The following is a 20,501-nucleotide window of genomic DNA, read 5'->3' as shown; positions in this document are numbered from 1 at the left end:
AATCGCAATACCCTTGCAACTATCCCCTAAATCATATTTTAAAGTTTTAATAAGGGTTTGTTTTAAATTAGTTCCTATTGGTTAGTGTAAAGTAACTGCAGTTTTAAATAGCAAAAATCATTAAACACATAAGATATAAAACCGGGGTTTTCAGGTTATGAAGCTTAACTAAGTGTAACCATGCAATCTCTGATGGGTTGGGATGCTTGGAGATTTAATTATTTTTTTAAAAAGCTATTTTTTGGCAGAGGCTTCCAGACCATTTCTAAATTGCTTTTTGAAAACATTTACCAAAAGACTAAGGTATGACTACCACATAAAATTATTGTTTAGGGAGACAGAACTTCTGCATGAACTTTCCCCTTTGGGAAAATGGGTTGTTTTTTTTTTTTAAAGTAACATTTATTTGTGCCTAAGCTAATAGAAAGAATGAGACTAAACCCCTTGTTTTTATTGATTATTTTTAAGATTGAAACAGACTATTACAACAATATTTGAGATTCCACAGAGAACTGCATGCTTTTGTTATTAAAAGACTTTTTTTGAAAAATTTGACCTTTACCTCTTATGAACTGAATATAGAGGTTTCAAGCATTTCTGCCAGCACACAGTCATTCACAACAACCTTCTAGAGCTTATTTTCTACCTTTTCCTACAAAAGGTAATACTCACTTACCAGAAGGCCATCACCACCACTGAATGATTCAAAGTTTCAGAGCTCAAAAGTGATCAGAACTCACAAATTAGCATAATTAGTCCAAAGCCTGATTTAAATGTTTGAAGAACAGCAAACATCAAATAATATAATATCAAATAGAATATTAAAGTCTCTATGAGGTAATTACTCATCAGCTACAACCACCTAAGACTGAAATTTTCTGTACTTAGTTTCTATTAGTACAACACCTTCATTCTTAATGCTTCCTAGGGCATCACAGGTTTTAGAAATTAATGTATTTTTAGCATTCCACAGTAATGATCACTTTCAAAAACTGCAATATACATCTGCATGTTACACTGACATACAATACATAAGTATTTTGTCACACAACTTTTAGCCTCAAATAATAGAATACAAAAAGCTATACAGGACAAAACACCACAGAACTTTTGAATATCCCCCTTTCCCAATTGTTAACAGGTAGCACTTTTTCTAAAGAGAAAGTGACGAAAAATCCAAAATTTCTGCATCCAATGTTTGACTCCAACTTTCTACTTTATCGTCTCCTGGTACCACCATATCCTAGAATGAGAGGGGTAAAATTTACATTAGTTTTTAAAAATGCATTAGAATTGCTTATAAAATTACAAGTCATACATGTTTATTGTTAGCAAATGAATGAGATAGGAGGAAAGGAAAGAGTGAGCCACTAGGTGGAACTGGGCTGAGCAGGACAGTGCATCGCCTCCCACAGCAACCTTCCCAATCGTTGAGCCTACTACACTCGCACATGGTTGCTGGGAATGACAGTTAGGACCCCAAAAAAGAAGATGCATTCTATAGTGGAGCCACCATGGTACAGGCAATACTCAAAGTCTAAGCCAAAAAGACAGAGGCCAGTGGCGCATAAGCCATGCCCTGCTACTTCTCACAACTCCAGTGGTAAGAGATGTAATGTGGGGAGGACTTCAGATGGTTAAGCATTATTTAGACACCATGCCCACGACACACAGGCTACAGGATGACAAGTCTTCCTATCTGGAAAGTCTCTCCATTATTTTTAGGTTTAGATTATTTGGTTTTTATGATTTTCTTTCATATAATTCCCATACATTTCTAGTTGATAGTCATGATTTTTTGCAAGTCTTCTTTCCACTGAGAAGGAGTTTTCTTCTGTCATGATGTCTTACCTAGCCATATATATATATTTTTTATATATCTATATATGAGTTTTCTTCTGTCATATATAATATAGATATATAAAAAATATATATAAATGAGTTTTCTTCTGTCATGTCTTACCTAGCCATATATATTAAGACATCATGAGAGAAGAAAACTCATTTATATATATTTTTTATATAGTTATTTATATACATTTTATATATATTTTTATACACACACACACACACACACACACACATATATATATATATATTTTTTTTTTTGAGACAGTTTTCCTCTTGTTGCCCAGGCTGGAGTGCAATGGCGCAATCTCGGCTCACTGCAACCTCTGCCTCCCAGGTTCAAGTGATTCTCCTGCCTCAGTCTCCCAAGTAGCTGAGATTACAGGCGTGCGCCACCACACCCAGCTAATTTTTGTATTTTTAGCAGAGACAGGATTTCACCCTGTTGGGCAGGCTGATGTCTCAAACTCCTGACCTCAGGTGATCCACCCCTCAGCCTCCCAAAGTGCTGGAATTATAGGTGTGAGCCACCACGCCTGGCCTTACCTAGTCATATTTTTATATATTCTCCCAACTCCTTTTTTTCTCCCCAGAAGTATGCACTATCTCATACCCTAATACCACAGATCAGTTTTGCCTGTTTTTGCATGTGTATTTTATAAAATATAACTGCTATCATCATAGTGTATATATTCTTTTGTGTCTGGCTTCTTTATATTTGGTAGATCTATCCATGTTATTGCACATAACTGCTTATTTTCTTAGTTGCACAGTAACCCACTGCAATACAGCAAACATAACTCAATTTATTCATCCATTTTACTGCTGATGGATATGTGGGCTGTTTCCAGTTTGGGGCATTTATGAATAGGGATGCTATAAACAGTCTTGTGCTTATCTGCCAGCATACAAGTGTATGCATTTCTGTCGCTATATATCTGAGAGCAAAACTGCTATGTCCTAGGTATGCATAGGTTCAATTTTAGGAGGTAGTACCAGTTCTTTTAATTGAATGTATCAATGTATATCCAAACTAGCATTATGAGAATTCTACTCACATTTTAAAACATATTTAAATGTATTTTTCTATCAATTTCAAGAATTAATCACTGTCTATAACTTCTTTCTCCTGAAAGACAAATCTACTCCACAGCAATCTCTCATGGCCTCCTTACCCAGCAGCTCCCATTTTCTGCCAATTAGATTTGATGTTTAATCCAGTTATTCCTTTTTTTTTATATATCTTTGCTTTTTACAAAATATTCTCTCAGCATTCCAGTAAACATTATATTTTTGAAAATTAAAATATGCCTCAATATCTTTTTTGAATGTTACTGAATTTTAAGTTTCTACTTAGAAAAGTCTAGTTTAGAACTTAAAGGATCTCTAGAGATCACAGAATTAAATACATGTGGAAGCTAGCACACAGTAAAGTTCAAGTTAAAACCTTGGTCTATGGTAGAGCTAAGCCCAAATCAAATCCCTATTTGATTTTTAAAGAATGTTTAGAAGTGGGATCTCAGTTAATTGTGCTGTTAATATTTTTGGTAGGTACACACCAAATAAAACCATGTGGCTAAATAGATAATCATCTTCTAAAGTTCCAAAACTATTTCTGTACTTTACTCCTAGGTTAAAATGAACTTGTATTTTTTGCTCTTACCTGATGCAGTTCTGGTTTTTGTGTCTGAGTTTGAACATGCCGAATAGCCGCCCAAGCCTCCACGAAGGGGTGAGTAAGCTCTATTCCATGTGCCAGGGTAGGAGGGAGGATAGGATGGGTAGTACCACGAGTCGGAGAAGGGTGTTGCCGCTCTTTAAAGGCATAAAAGTAAGTTAGGCATTTTTTTCTTGTGGCTATAATTTTTAAATACCTTACTGTTCCTAAACTGTCAGAAAAAAAAATACCTTTATCAAGTATTTTTTCCTGAATGTTCTGGTGTATCAGAATTAACATGAAATAAAAACTGTTTCATATTTCTGCCATTATTATGGTCATTGCTATGGTGGAAAAGTGACAGGGAGTCAATGCTCTTTCTTTCTGAATTTGTACTCAAATAAAATCTAAGCTTAAACTACCATTAATATTTCATATTCCAAAATCTGGCCCCAAGCTCTTTCCAGCCTTACTTTTATCATTCTCCTACCAAACCAGACTAACTGTTCCCCAAATATTGTATTCTTTCCTTCCTTCTCATTTTCTCAGATGTCAACTAAACAGTCTTTTTCTTATAATATCTATGAGGGTGACATAGGAAGAAACACAATGAAAGAAAATAACATATACAATACTGATCGAAACACATATAGTGTACCTTCCCCCTTCCCAGAGAATCTTATTTAATAGGTTAATGTCACCAGAATTTATTTTCCTTAGTGAAACTAAATGCAGTTAAATTGTAAGCAGAAGTCTCTTGAATTAAAGAGCAAGAGAGATAAATGCAAAAAGCTTACCTATTGCTGCCAAACAAATATCCTAGTATTCCACCAGTTCCCAAACCAGTCCAGAACCCTGGTCCTGAATTTTCATATCCTTGTTGTCCTGTAAAAGCACTGCCAAAACCAGAAGTTGCACCATGGCCAGTATTCTGCGGTCCTTAAAATAAAAATGATTTATTATGTATCCTCACTTAAACATGACATAGTCTACAAGAGCAAAGATAATATAACCAATATAACACTTCAATTATTTCATCTGTACTGAACTATTAATAATACTCAGGCATCAAGTTATTAACAAGTTGTATTCAAAAAGGTATTTGTAAAATACTGGTTTATAATGAAGGAGAGCATTTCCCATAGATATGGGAGGAGAGGGATAGATTTTAGGACTGGGGAGGGTCTTGCTATAAAATTCTACCTTCATTTTTTGGCTGTTATAAACAAAACTGCTATGAACACTCCTGTGCATCTTTCTTGGTGCACCATGCACTCACTTCTCCCAGGTATTTATGTAGGAATAGAAATGGGTAGGCATATGTTTGGGTTGTTTTACCATTTTAACTCCTACCAGCAAAGTATGAAAGCTCCAGTCACTCTACATCCTTGTTCACACTTGGTACTCTTGTCTTTCTAACATTACTCATTATGGTGGTTATCTGGTGGCTAAAAATAATCTCCCTGTGGTTTTCATCTGCATTTCTCTGAAGACTAATGATGCTAAGCACCTTTGCTTATTTTTATTGACCATGTAGATCATGGGTTGGGACCCCAGCACTGGTCAGTGGCCTGTTAGGAACTGGGCCACACAGCAGGAGGTGAGTGGCAGGCAAGCAACTGAAGCTTCATCTGTATTTAGAGCCACTCCCCATCACTTGCATTACTACCTGAGCTCGGCCTCCTGTCAGATCAGCAGCAGCATTCGATTCTCATAGGAGCACGAACCCTACTGTGAACTGCACATGCGAGGAATCTAGGTTGCGTGCTCCTTATGAGAATCTAATGCCTGATGATCCGTCACTGTCTCCCATCACCCCCAGATGGGACTGTCTAGTTGCAGGAAAACAAGCTCAGGGCTCCCACTGATTCTACATTACAGTGAGTTGTTAATTATTTCATTATATATTACAATGTAATAACAACAGAAATAAAGTACACAATAAACATAATATGCTTGAATCATCCCAAAACCTTCCCTCCCCGCCCCATCCCACCCCAACCCAACCCCCCTAGTCCATGGAAATACTATCTTCCACAAAACTGGTCCCTGGTGCCAAAAAGGCTGGGGACTGGTGAAGTAGATGTCTTCTCTTATTATAAAATGGCCATTCAAGTCCTCTTTGGAGGGCTTGTATGCCTGTTGCTCAGATTTATGGGAGTTCATTGTATGTTCTAGACACATATATATGCCGGAAATATGTTTTGTAAATTTTTCCCCAGTCTGTGGCTTGCCTTTTCACTCTCCTAATAGTGCCTTTTGATGATTAGATGTTCTTAATTTAAATAAAGTCTAATTTACCCATGTTTTCTTTTATGGCCAGTACTTTTTATGTTCTGTTTAAGAAATCTTTACCCATCCTAAGGTCATAACAAATATTCTCCTATGTTTTATTCTGGAAACTTAATTGTTTTGCCTTTTATGTTGAGAATTATACTACTTAAAGAATTAATTTTTATGTATAGTATGAGACGGGGTCAGGGCAAATGATTATTAGCAAAGTTGATCAAGTTTTTCTGATTAAGAGTACTTATAATTTAATCAGGCTTTTTTTTTTTTAAGACAGGGTCTCGCTCTGTCACTCAGGCTAGAGTGCACTGGTACGATCTTGGCTCACTGTAACCTCCACCTCCCAGATTCAAGTGATTCTCATGCCTCAGTCTCCCAAGCAGCTGGAATTACAGGTGCCCGCCACAACATCTGGCTAATTTTTGTATTTTTATTAAGAGATGGGATTGTACCATCTTGGCTGGCCTCAAACTCCCGACCTCAAGTGATCTGCCCACCCCGGCCTCCCAAAGTGCTGCGATTACAGGCGTGAGCCATGGTGCCTGGCCAATCAGGCATTCTTAACATAGCGATCACAATATACCTTGGGAGACAGCAGAACAGAAGAGGTAAAAGAAGTTGAAAGTAAAAAACAAAATGAGAAGACAAACCTCCTTTGGTTTCCCAATGCAACGATTTTCTATTTCAGAACCAAGCACAGGATGCACTAACCTCACACCCACCCTATTTATGGCCACTGCGAGGGAAACATACCTGTGAACTCAGACTTAAAGCCTGGGGGAGGAGGTCCTGCTGAGTTGGTGAATCTCTGGTAACGGTGGGAAAATGGAGGATACTCAGAGTACGGTGGAGGAGAATACTGCCCATCACTCAGGAACAGCTTATAGACTACAAAGGCGATCCCAAGGAGCACCACGATGGTAATCAATCCACCCATGTTACAGGAATCCGCCGACCACTTATAATAATAATCAGAGAAAGAGGCAAAGCCGTGCTGCTTTCCAGACTCCTTCAGTTTCTGCAGGCCAAGTTCTGTATAATCTAAATTGTACTCCAAGCCACAAGACCCTCTTAGTACATACTGGTCTTCAGAGGACTCATAGCCTTCACAGCTCACCACAGTTTTTCCAAATTTGTATGCAATATCTAAGTCAGTCTTACATTCCCACTGTGAAGAAAAATAGAAACAGACTATTAGAAACAAACTTTTTTCCATTTAATATATGTTACTTGGGGGCCGGGCGCAGTGGCTCACACCTGTAATCTCAGCACTTTGGGAGGCTGAGGCGGGTGGATCACGAGGTTAGGAGTTCAAGACCCGCCTGGCCAAGATGGTGAAACCCCATCTCTACTAAAAATACACAAATTAGCCAGGCACAGTGGCAGGTGCCTATAATCCTAGCTACTAAGGAGGCTGAGGCAGGAGAATCGCTTGAACCCAGGAGGCGGAGGTTGCAGTGAGCTGAGATCGTGCCACCGCACTCTAGCCTGGGCGATAGAGCAAGGCTCCGTCTCAAAAAAAAAAAAAAAAAATGTTACTTGGGCTATATATCCATCATAAAATTGCAAAATGAAGCAAGGGAATGAGCCGCAAAATTCACGACAGTAAGTATTCATGTCTAGAAGGCAGGGAAAATGAGGGGCTTCAAAGATAATGGTGGTATCTGTGTTCTACTTCTTATGCTGGATAGTGCATACACGAGTATTCACTTTATCACTATTCTTCATTCTTTACATATACATGTTATATATCCATCTGAACATATTAAGTATTCCATAATTTATACAATTTAAGCAAACTGCCAAAATGTCAACTTTTTGCCACTGTTCAAGAAGCTTTCTTTAAAAACACAGATTTCTTAAAAGACGCTAAGGCTCAAAACAGCATCATATATGAACATCTGGTAGCTACACAAAGCAACAGAGATATTACATAACACTCTGAGAAAAAAATCTTTCTACACAAATTTTATAAAACTATGGACTAACTTTCCAGGGTCCAATTCTACGTAATTCTCTTGTATTTTTAAAAGATATTTAGAAAAACACAAAAAGAATCCAGGCTAGCCCCAAAAATGTCCACCTTAAAAAAACATATGCCCAAGTTTGGTCTACATTCTATATTTTGTGGTGAAAAAGCAATATGCTTCTTTAACTCTTAAGATACAAGCTAAAGGCTGGGTGCGGTGGTTCATGCTTGTAATCCCAGCACTTTGGGAGGCCAAGGCGCGTGGATCACCCCTGAGGTCAGGAGTTTGAGAACAGCCTGGCCAAAATGGCAAAACCCTGTCTCTACTAAAAATACAAAAATCTACTAAAAAAAAAAAAAACGCTGGGCGTGGTAGTGCATGCCTATAATCCCAGCTACTTCAAAAATAGAGGCTGAGGCAGGAGAATGACTTGAACCCAGAGGCAGAGGTTGCAGTGAGCCAAAATCATGTCACCGTACTCCAGATTAGGCGACAGAGGGAGACTCCGTCTCAAAGAAAGAAAAAGAAAAGATACAAGCTAAAGTAGATTTAATTGGTTCTGCTGCCCTTCTGCAAATTTTTGTACAAATGATTTTCCTCTTTCAAACTTCAGACACACTATTTTATTTCATTTATAACAGCCTTATTGAAATATAATTCACACATACCATACAATTCACCCATTTCAATGGTTTTTAGTATATTCACAGTTGTGCTACCATCACCACAATCAATTTTAGAATATTTTCGTCACCCCAAAGAAATCTTGTACCCATTAGCAGTCACTCTCCATTCTGCCCTCTGCACCCCTCCCAACCAACTTTCTGTCTATATGGATTTCCCTAACTGGACAGTTCACAGGAATGTAATAATACAATATGTGGTCTTTTGTGACTGGCTTCTTTCACTTAGCATAACATTTTCAAGATTCATCCACGCTGTAGCATGTATTGGTACATACACTACATAATATTTCTTTGCATAGATATAGCACATTTTATTTATCATTCATTAGTAATGGACATTTGAATTGTTTCTACTTTTTGGCTATTATGAATAATGCTGCTATGTACATTTGTATGCAAATTTTTGTGTGGACATGTGTTTTCAATTCTCTTGGGTGTACACCTTGGAGTGGAATGACTGAGGCATACAATGGTAACTCTATGTTTAAACTTTTGAGGAAATGCCAATTTTCCAAAGCAGCTGGACCATTTTACATTCCCAACAGCAGTGTATAAGGGTTTCACTTTCTCCACATCCTCACCAGCCTTGTTATCTTTTTTATTATACCCATCCTACTGAGTGTGAAATGGTATCTTACTGTGGCTTTGATTTGCATTTCTCCAATGGCTAATAAGGAACATTTTTCATGTGGTTTATTTGTTACTTATGTATCTTCCTTGCAGAAATGTCTATTCAGACGCTCTGCCATTTTTAACTTGGTTGTTTTCTTTTTTTTTTTTTTGAGACGGAGTCTCGCTCTGTCACCCAGGCTGGAGTACAGTGGCGCAATCTCGGCTCACTGCAAGCTCCGCCTCCCAGGTTCACGCCATTCTCCTGCCTCAGCCTCCCGAGTAGCTGGGACTACAGGCGCCTGCCATCACACCCGGCTAGTTTTTTGTTTTAGTAGAGATGGGGTTTCACTGTGTGAGCCGGGATGGGATGGTCTCGATCTCCTGACCTCGTGATCCGCCCACCTCAGCCTCCCAAAGTTCTGGGATTACAGGCATGAGCCACCGCGCCCGGCCTTTATTGAGTTGTAAGAGTTATTTTATATTCTTAATACACGTCCCTCACCAACTATGATTCGCTAAGCTTCCTCCCATTCTGTAGGCTGTCTTTTCACTTTCTTGATGATGTCCTTTGACAGTCAAAAGTTTTTAATTTGGATAAGGTGCAGTTTTTCTTTTGTTGCTGTTGCTGTTACTACACCGTTTTTAAAATAATTTTATTTGGAGGAAGATTTATAAGTTTGCTGACTTAGGTAAATAAAACAAGCTAACCTTATATTGGTATTTCATGTTAACTACCACTTCCTTAATCATGCGTACTATAAGTAGCTTCTAAGTACTGTATTTAAATTTCAACTCTTGGAATAGAAGGAGTTTCTCTCCTGCTACTAAATGGCCTCTCTCCAGCTACTAAACATAAGCCAATGTATGATATGCTCAACACTCCTTTGCTCATGCTATTCCCTTCTCTAGCCTTTTCCTCTCTAAAAATGTTATCATTCCTTCCTAACACAGCACAAATACCTCATCCTTTAAATCCCAATGACTCCAACCAGACATGACTTTATAATGTTGTGTTGGGACCTACATGTAATCTGAGTACTTGTCTTACCTCCTCTACTACTAAGAGAGCTTCTTCATTCTACCTTATCCATTTTTGTATATTGCAATTAATACATATTTAATGAATGACATCACCATTACTGCCTTTTTTTCCCATCAAGACTGTAAAAGTCATAAGTCAAGGGGAGTGAGACTTCCGCTATAACCCAGAGGATTCTATGATTCAACTTAGCAGTACTGGGGAAAATATTGTGAAGTAAGTATCACCCAGTACACATCAACTTCCTCTCTGAATTGCAAAGACTATGCATAAAGGTTGTATCAAACAAGAATATCATTCTGATGGAGAGGGGAAATTGTCAACACAAGTTTCTTGCCTTGTGACCTGTCGTCTTAAATCCCTTTTGAAAGCAGTCAGAATACAAAGTAGAAATACGTAACTAGTGATTTAAACTGAATTCATTTAACAAAATCTATATTTAAAGCATACTCAGTTTTGGAACTTCAAGGAGATGCTCTGCTCGTATACAAAATACCAGTGTCCCAAAGACAATAAATGAAACCTGCTGAAATGCTTCCATTCAAAAGTAACCACCCTCAGTTATAAGATAATTTTAAAATCAAGTGCTAGAAGCACAATAGAGATATATGAACCCCTACTATTTACGATCTATAATTCCTAATTATCTCAATTTTGTCTTAAGGGTAGGTTGGTATTCTTTGAGGAATGACAGGAAAATGACAACCACAAGAGATCTCCTATCCCTCACCCTCAAGTATATAAAAAGTTGTGAAAATTTACAAGTATCTTAGAAGGAGGTCATGGTACAAAAACTACAATAAGTATTTTCAGGCCGGGCGCGGTGGTTCAAGCCTGTAATCCCAGCACTTTGGGAGGCCGAGATGGGCGGATCACGAGGTCAGGAGATCGAGACCATCCTAGCTAACACGGTGAAACCTCGTCTCTACTAAGAAATACAAAAAATAGCCGGGCGAGGTGGCAGCGCCTGTAGTCCCAGACACTCGGGAGGCTGAGGCTGGAGAATGGCGTGAACCCGGGAGGCGGAGCTTGCAGTGAGCTGAGATCCGGCCACTGCACTCCAGCCTGGGCTACAGAGCAAGACTCCGTCTCAAAAAAAATAATAATAATAAGTATTTTCAGGCTTTAAAATCGGTGCATTTCTTTTGGAGGCCATTTCTTCCACAGGAAGAGTGACTGATTTACTTACATATTTTAGGCTGATCTGAGATTTCTGTATGTGCTCCCTCAAAATACTGAATAATGTCCCAATAAACAATTTACTGAATAAAAATCCCCATTTAGACTGCCATCACTGTAGTGGATATTACCTGTACATCATACCCATCCCAGCCTTTGTTCTGACACTGTATGACTTTTGGGGTATAAGAATCACAACCAGCTGTGCCTCCAACACATTTCAACTGTGGGATGGGATCCAGCCTGCGGGAGGTGGTATAGCGGTCATAGTGGAGGGTAAGAGCTTTTACGTCCCGCAGCAACATTCTGTCTGAAATAGCAAGAAAACAGAGGAACACAAAGTAAACATCATGTCAGAGAAAGAAAGGTTCATCCTAACAAAACTCTCGTCATAGGAAATGCCTTTCTCGCCTTCTGAGAATGGCTGAGAGAGGATGAATCCACCTCTCAAAGCTATCCCAACAACATTCAGGCCTTCTGCACAAAATTCAGGTCACACTTTTAAGATCTCCCTGCATTTCAGGCCAGATGCTTCTACAGCACAAGTTGTACATCATTTTTGCTAAATCAAAAGAACAAAAAGTTCACTAACCTGAAACATTGTACTACTGTGTAATAATAACAGTGGTTAATTAAAAAGGCAAAAATACAAGCATGTTCCTGAAGCACATTTAATGATTTAAATGTCCACCAACAGGTGAAGAGATTAATATATTCTGATCTATTACAGTGGAATATTCCACAGCAGTTAAAATGAGTGACCTAGAATTCATGTATCAAACTAGATAAACGGCAAAAACATTTTAAACAAAATACAAGTTGCAGAATGTTTTGTATGACAGCTTTACATAAACCTTTAAAAAAGGTGAAACGATACTACGTACTGTTAATGTCTATATATGTATATAACAACAACATGAAAACACATATGGGAAGGAATAAACACCAAATTCAAGTAAGTATCTAGTCTACGGAGAGAGAAAGGAAAGAGATTTTATCTCTATTCCTAATGTTTTATTACTGGGAGTGGGGGATTTGTAGCAAATATGGTACAATGTGATAATTCAATAAAACTAGGTGATGACTACATGTATGTTCACTGTACACTTCTGTATGTTTAAATACTTTAGATATTTCACAATTTTAAAAATCAAAACTATTTAAACTATTTCACAAACTAAAAAATTTAAAACATACTGACAAGAGACTTTGAAAGGAGGAGTCAAAACAATAAAATTATGTCTGGCATTCATGTACAAAAATGAATTTCTAGGTGGCTCACACCTATAATCCCAGCACTTTGGGAGGCTGAGGTAGATGGATCACCTGAGGTCAGGAGTTCGAGACCAGCCTGGTCAACACGGCAAAACTCCATCTCTACTAAAAAGACAAAATTAGCTGGGAGTGGTGGTGCATGCCTGTAATCCCAACTACTTGGGAGGCTGAGCCGGGAGAATTGCTTAAACCTGGGAGGAGGAGGTTGCAGTGAGCCAAGATCACACCATTGCACCCTAGCCTGGGCAACAAGAATGAAACTCCATCTCGAAAAAAAAAAAAAATGAATTTCTACGCATTATTGCAAAATAAGGACAAAATCTTCCTATTTATCATGTTGTGGATTATTGATGGAAGATGCTGTGGATTGGCTCAGTCAAGATCCACTTCATCCTCAAACAGGTGTGCCTTCCTGCAAAGCAAAAGGAATCCCAAACCTCTTGCAGCTGTAGTTGCCAAAAGCAATTTCAGTTCTGCCAACCAGAGGGACTAGAGCAAAATCCGGAAAGCAGACCCTAGACTTATACCGTGCTCTGTCCTTCAGCTAGCAAACACAGGCATGGAGACCGTGGGTTTTCAAACTGATAGTATCCTCTAATCAGCTTCCTGGCTGTCAAGAGGCTTGACATGAGCAACCTATTTTTCAGTGTGGCAGATGTAATAGGCATCACTTTCTATCATTTTGTGAGTACCCAATTCCCTATATTCAACCTGTCAAATTAGCAGAATTTGCAGCCTCCCAAAATTCTACTAAAACTATAATAAATACATTGTTTTAATGATGTGAATGACTGTGGTCAGGTAAAACCAACGAGGAGATGACAGCAGAATTTTGGAAGGAGAAAGCAAATAGACTAATGGTAGGTGACTAGACCTAAGTGAAAGTCAAATGCCATAACAGCAAAGGGGGGAAACTGAGAATCAACCTGATGTACATAACAGAATCCCCCAAAAAAAAAAAGCAAAACAAAACAAAAAATGGGAAATGGCAGCTCTGGAATGAGAGATGCCTGAAATACACACTACAGGGTGAAAGCTACTTGAGAAGAAGCCATATCCCCAGATCCTCTCCCCAACTCCACACTGTTCTAACTCCCTCTTCCCCACTAAGGAAACTGTCTGGATATGTATTCTCTGGAGAGGATAAAACTGAAGAGATTTGCATTGGGGACCATCTGGCATAGTAGAAGGCATGGGTACAAAAACAACCAAACAGGGAACCCAAGTGACTGTGTGCACTCTGACAGCTGAAAGCACAGTTCTCCTTTCCCACATGGCGCACAAAATGCTAACAGCCATCCCCTCGTCCTCTGTGGGAGACTGGATGACTATTCCCTTGGTAATCTAACCAAGAAGAAGTACCTAAATACAGTGACATCAGGAACTTCCTCCAAAAAAAGAGCAACCTAGGTCACCCTGTTGTGAAGTTCAAAATCAAAACTGCAACGGCACACTGATAGCTTCCAATGAGCTTTTTGGTTCCCCAGGGTTAACCGTGAGCAGGGAGCCAAGGATTACTAAAAACATGATGAAAGTCCCTGCTGTGGTTTGAATGTGTCCCCCAAAGTTCACGTTAATCCCCAATGCAACCGTGTTGAAAGATGGAACCTTTAAGCGAGCTCTGCCCTCATGAATAGATTAATGCTACTCTTGCAGGACTGGGTTATCGCAGGAGTGGACTCCTGATAAAAGGATAAGTTAGGCCCCTTTCCCCTCTCTCATTCTCTCCCTTTTCTGCCTTCCATCATGGCATGACACAGCAAGAAGGCCCTCACCAGATGCCAGCACCTTAATATTGAATTTCTCAGCCTCCAGAACTGTGAGAAATGAATGTAGTTTTTTAATAAATTTCCCAGTCTGTGGTATTGTGTTACAGTAACATTAAACAGACAAAACAGCCCCTAACATGAAATATAGCAACCAGGACAGAACAGAACAACAAAAGGAAGCAGGAGGAAAAATGAGACCATGCAGAAGAAGAAAACTTTTTAAAAAACACTGTAATATCCTCAGAGAGCTAAGAGAAAAAGACTGCATTAATAAAACAATCATTTTTAAAAGGAATATTCAGAGAAAAAACAAGAGCTTTTGGAAATTAAAAACAGGACAGCTAAGATTAAAAACAACAAAACTGCCAGGTGCAGTGGCTCATGCCTGTAATCCCAGCACTTTGGGAGGCCAAGGCAGGCAGATCAGCAGTGCCCAAGAGTTTAAGATCAGCCTAAGCAACATGGCAAAACCCTGTCTCTACAAAAAAATTATAACATTAGCCAGGTGTGGTGGCACACACCTGCAGTCCCAGCTACTCAGGAGGCTGATGTGAGAGAATCACCTGAGCCCGGGGAAGTCGAGGCTGCAATGAGCCATGCACTCCAGCCTGGGTGATAGAGTGAGACCCTGTCTCAAAACAGAAATAAATACATACATACATACATAGAACTGTCAGAAGAAAATCTTCTAGAAAGTAAAGCTTAAAGAAAATCTTCTAGCAAGTAGAGCAAAAAGACACCGTACGTGGTGGCTCATGCCTGTAATCCTAGCACTTTAGGAGGCTGAGGCGGGCGGATCACGAGGTCAAGAGATCGAGACCATCCTGGCCAACATGGTGAAACCCTGGCTCTACTAAAAATACAAACATTAGCTGGGCATGGTGGCATGTGCCTGTAGTCCCAGCTACTCCGGGGGGCTGAGGCAGGAGAATTGCTTGAACCCAGGAGGCAGAGGTTGCAGTGAGCCGAGATGGTGCCACTGCACTCCAGCCTGGCGACAGAGCAAGGCTCCATCTGAAAAAAAAAAGAAAAGAAAAGAAAAAGAAAAAGAAAAAAGAAGGTTGAGCAAAAAGACAAGAAAGTAGGAGAGAAAGGCCAGGCACGGTGGCTCATGCATGTAATCCCAGCACTTTGGGTGGCCGAGATGGGCGGATCACAAGGTCAGGAGTTCGAGACCAGCCTGGCCAACATGGTAAAACCTCGTCTCTATTAAAAATACAAAAATTAGTCAGGTGTGGTGGCGGGCACCTGTAATCCCAGCTACTCGGGAGGCTGAGGCAGGAGAATTGCTTGAACCCAGGAAGCAGAGGTTGCAGTGAGCCGAGATGGCGTCACTGCACTCCAGCCTGGGGGACAGAGTTAGACTCCGTCTCAAAAAAAGAAAAGAAAAGAAAAGAAAACAGACAGTAGGAGAGGAAAAAAAAAAGAAAATTACCAGTTCAGGACCAGTTCAGAAAGTCCAAAAATCCAACAACGGTTTCAGAAAGAATGAACAAAGGAATCTGATTAGACAAACTCCAGGCTGTAATTCAAGAAAAACTCCCACATTGAAGGACTTGAGTTGTCATACTGAAAGGGCCCAACAAAAACCCAGGCCTGAGAAACAGACCACACAGAGGCACACAAAAAGTGAATTTTAGAACACCATAGACAAAAAAAGATTCTACTAATTGCCAGAAGAATAGGGGGAAAACAAGCCATATAGAAAAGATAAGACTTAGAAAAGCTTCAGATATCTCAACAGGATAGAAAAAGAAAATGGAGAAATGTATTCAAAAACTCTAAAGGAAAAAGTCTGGCTGGGTTTGCCAACCATCGCTTTGCTAATGGTAGAACACACTGACGTTACAACATATCCTATGATGTATTTCCCACAAGTATTTAATATGAATCTAATCAATCCAATAAACTTAAGGTCAATACCCTATCTATGTAAGAAAATATATATATAAAGAGACCTAAATATACTTCCAACCAGGAACCCACTAGGGTTTTTGGGGGAAAGAAATTATGTTAAAGGTCCTGTGAACAATTTTTTTTTTTAAAAAAAGAACACATAGCTTACCAGATAGTAAAGGTTACTATAAAATTATTATAATCGGTCGGGCATGGTGGTGCATGCCTGTAATCCCAACACTTTGGGAGGTCAAGGAGGGCAGATCACCTGAGGTCAGGAGTTCGAGATCAGCCTGGCCAATATGGTGAAACCCCGTCTACAAAAATTAGCTGGACGTGGTGGCACATGCCTGTAGTCCCAGCTACTTGGGAGGCTGAAGCAGGAGAATCACTTGAATCCAGGAGGCAGAGGTTGCAGTGAGCCGAGATTGCTGCCACTGCACTCCAGCCTGGGAGACATGAGTGAAACTCCATCTCAAAAAAAAAAAAAAAATTATAATCAAAATAGTAGGGAATTGGAACAGAGACAAGGAAATTGTGAAACAAAAGAAAGATCAGAAACAAATTGAGATACATGTGGGAATTTGGTAAGATGAAGTGGTCTTTTTAATTTAGTGGATAAAAGATGTCTTCTTTAATTAATAAGTAGCACTGGCATAATTGACTATGCAGCCACAAGAAAATTCACCTAAAGCTATATAAAAACTTAATTCCACATGGGCTAAGGATCTAAAATTTCCAAAAACTATGTTAAAATAAACTATGCTACATTAAACACAAACTACTACCTCCTCATAAATAAAAAATAAAACAATGAAAATGTTCAATGGTTTAGAAAAATCAGACTGTATTAATCAACTAAATAACAGAAATAATAAATTGAATTTATTGTAACAGAGTTGCAATAATGCAAAGAACACTGAGCTAAATTGGTGTCACTAACTGGCTATGACTTTGGCCAAGGCACTTAATTTACCTGTGTAGAAGTTTCCTTACCTACAAAATTAAAATGCTATCAACCTTGAAATTTGTTGTGAAGCTTAGATGTAATTTATTATCTGGCAGAGTACTTGAAGCATAACAGGTGATCAGGTATGATAAACATTACTCAAAGTTTTAAGATGGAATAGCATTACCATAATCCTATAGCATCTTTCTTCCCTAGAGATTCTTAAGGTCCAAGAACAAAATTCTAATACCCACGCCCCACTATTTACATCAGTCAAGGGACACAGGAGCTCCCTGAACTCCAGACTCATAAATCAAAATCCATGGCAGGTCTCAAACAAGATAAACAAAACCAAACTCTCCTAAACCTGATCATCCCACATTCTTCCACATCCATACTTCTAGTTGCTCAAGCCAAAAACCTTGGATTTCTCCTCATCTTCTCTCCTCTCACTCCTACATCTAATCCTTCAGAAGATCATGTTAGCTCCACCTTCCAAACAGGTGACAAGAGAATCCAGCTACTCTAACCAACTCCACTGCTCCTCCCCTGGTCCAAGCGGTCACCACTCTAAGAACTTACTGTACAATATTAAAATAGATACCAATATATTCACTGGTTTACCTGCTTCCCTCCTACCCTCTTCGGTCCGTTTTCCACAGAGCAGCCCAAATGACCCTTTAAAGATGTAAGTAATTTCAGGTCATTTACTCCTCCTCCCCACTTTAGGTTTCCAGTCAAATGTCACCCTAACAGTGACTTCCCTGACCAATGTACGTTTTTTAAGTCTCCACTTCTGCCCGCACAACATGTCCTCCTCACCCTGTTTATAATACACGGTGCATACCAATTTTCACAATATAGCATGCTATTTACATGTTTATCTGTTTATTGCTATTTCTCTCCAATAGAGGTAAAGTCCTTGGAGGCAAGACACTGTTTTGTTCACTGCTATATCCCCAATACCCTGAAGAGTAACTTAACATAAGACTACATTCAATAAGGAATTTTGAAAATTCTTTGGTAATCTCTTTAGAACGGTGCTATTTTTCCAGACAAATTACTGCTCAACGTGAGCTAAAGGACATCCAAGTCAAACAAAAGATAAATTAGGGAGCTGATTAATGCTTTACTAGGCCGGGCGCCGTGGCTCAAGTCTGTAATCCCAGCACTTTGGGAGGCCGAGACGGGTGGATCACAAGGTCAGGAGATCGAGACCATCCTGGCTAACATGGTGAAACCCCGTCTCTACTAAAAAATACAAAAAACTAGCTGGGCGAGGTGGCGGGCGCCTGTAGTCCCAGCTACTCGGGAGGCTGAGGCAGGAGAATGGCGTGAACCCGGGAGGCGGAGCTTGCCGTGAGCTGAGATCCGGCCACTGCACTCCAGCCCCGGCGACAGAGCGAGACTCCGTCTCAAAAAAAAAAAAAAAATGCCTTACTAAAAGACCTAATAAAAAGTATGCCAATACATTCATACCTTCATAAAAAAGTTCCTCAAAGTAAACTTTGAGGTAGAATTTACATAAAACAATTGAGTTTACTCTGCAAAATACTGTGGTGCTTTGTGTTCCAGAACAATAGTTTTACAGCGTAGATAAAACGAGGAAGTGGTTCATCTTTAAATCCGGTTCTTCTTTTATAGTTTTTATAGTTCTTCTGACTCAACTGTAAACTTCCTTTTTAAATTTATTTACGAACTGATTCAAAATTCAACAAATTAATGTTTCATTCTAGGTTTTCAACTGTAATTCTGATCAAGTCTCCCACTCATATACAACTTTCTAGAAATACAAAAGAAAAACATACAGACATTTAAATACAAAGTGGCTTTTTATTTTTTGATAATAAAACGTCCACATCAAGTGACTACTCAACGTGATGTGCTTGCAAATAGCACCTTCTCTGTCACTTCAGCATGTAAGAATAAAATAGGCTATTACAGAAATAAACCTGTTGCTTAAATTCGACAATGCAGGCATTTCCAATCACCAAATCACAAAGGCAATATGCTTTCCATGCCATCTTTACTCCGCGAACCAAAAATGATGTCTTTTTTTTTTTTTTTTACAAAAGTACAATGTAACAGCATGCGTCATTTATTAAATGAAAAAAGTCAAAATCTGTATCTAAGTATATAGACATACACGTATTAATTGCACGGAATATTACTGATTCCATGAAAATTCTTTAGACAATTTTAATACCGTACTGACATAAAAGAACCTCTTCCCTGGAATCCACTGAGCATGTGCCACCACCAAAAAAAAAAAAAAAGAGAGAAACAGAAAATTATTTTTTAAATTCTTCTCTACGGTGAAAGCCAATGGGAAGAGCTGGTGCCGCGCGACTGACTTCACTGCAATCTTCAGAATAACAGGCAGGGGTTCTCATAAAAACGCGGTGGCTCACGCCTGTAATCCCAGCACTTTGGGAGGACGAGGCGGGTGGATCACGAGGTCAGGGGTCGAGACCAGTCTGGCCTATATAGTGAAACCCCGTCTCTACTAAAAATACAAAAAAGTAGCCGGGCATGGTGGCGGGCACCTGTAATTCCAGGTACTGGTGAGGCTGAGGCAGGAGACTCTCTTGAAACTGGGAGGCGGAGGCTGCAGTGAGCCGAGGACACGCCATTGCACTCCAGCCGGGGCGACAGTGTGAGACTCCGACTCAAAAAAAAAAAAAAAAAAAGAGTGCAATCTGCGATTCTGCTAACAGACCTGCGAGGTCTGCAGCCCTGTCCACTAAGAGTGACTCAGAGACTGAGAGTGGCAGGCAAGGGCCGGCGATAGCAACAGGCAGCCATGACAACAGCCGGCCACGATGACATCACACAATCACACAGCCATGACAACAAAGCAGATGCGCAGGTGAGTGTCCAGCTCTCCAGTCATACTCAAGAGATGAGAAAGAAGACGGTGGGCAAATTCCGGGAGTCCGGGGCAGGGAGAAAGGGGACGTTAAGGATCCCCAGCCGTCCCGCCCCGCCCACTCGAGCCATCCCTACCCGCCTACCAGGACGCCTGGGAAGAGCAGCGGAACCAGGGAGGGCACGAACAGCAAACAGGCCAGACATGGGGAATCCGGGCACCTAGGCTCCGGGAAGACGGCGCACGGAAACGCAGGGAAGCCTGCACCGGCTGACGGCGGCGGAAAAGGGCGAGCGAACGGCCTGAGGGCCCCGGCAGCACTCACCAGGGTCGTTCCAGCCCAGGGCAGGGCCCGCGGTGAGCAGAAACAAATGCAGGCCGAGAAGCAAGCAGTGCCCGGCCGCTCCCGGCCCGCAGGCTACGGCCATGGCGCTCGATGAAGATGGCGCTGGGCTGTCAGACG

The 20,501-nt window shown here is 40.1% G+C and overlaps 1 protein-coding gene across 2 annotated transcripts; it reads right to left on the bottom strand.

Moving 5' to 3' along the window:
• Positions 1-430: 430 nt before the first annotated feature.
• Positions 431-20,501, bottom strand: LOC105481978 (store-operated calcium entry associated regulatory factor). 2 transcript variants are annotated; one of them, XM_011741780.3, is made up of 6 exons: positions 20,364-20,496; positions 11,412-11,590; positions 6,548-6,962; positions 4,303-4,444; positions 3,512-3,663; positions 431-1,243 (listed from the first exon to the last, which is right to left on the bottom strand). In XM_011741780.3, the coding sequence occupies exons 1-6, from the start codon at positions 20,464-20,466 to the stop codon at positions 1,218-1,220; spliced, it is 1,017 nt and encodes a 338-aa protein (XP_011740082.2). In that variant the 5' UTR covers positions 20,467-20,496; the 3' UTR covers positions 431-1,217. The 2 variants fall into 2 exon arrangements, with proteins under 2 accessions (XP_011740082.2, XP_011740083.1); XM_011741781.3 differs by lacking the exon at positions 11,412-11,590 and having other exon boundaries at positions 20,364-20,501.

This window comes from Macaca nemestrina, chromosome 8 (assembly GCF_043159975.1).
Source record: "Macaca nemestrina isolate mMacNem1 chromosome 8, mMacNem.hap1, whole genome shotgun sequence".
Taxonomy (NCBI): Eukaryota; Metazoa; Chordata; class Mammalia; order Primates; family Cercopithecidae; genus Macaca; species Macaca nemestrina.
Note: the sequence above shows the minus strand (reverse complement) of the source record. Positions and strands in the feature narration are given on the sequence as shown.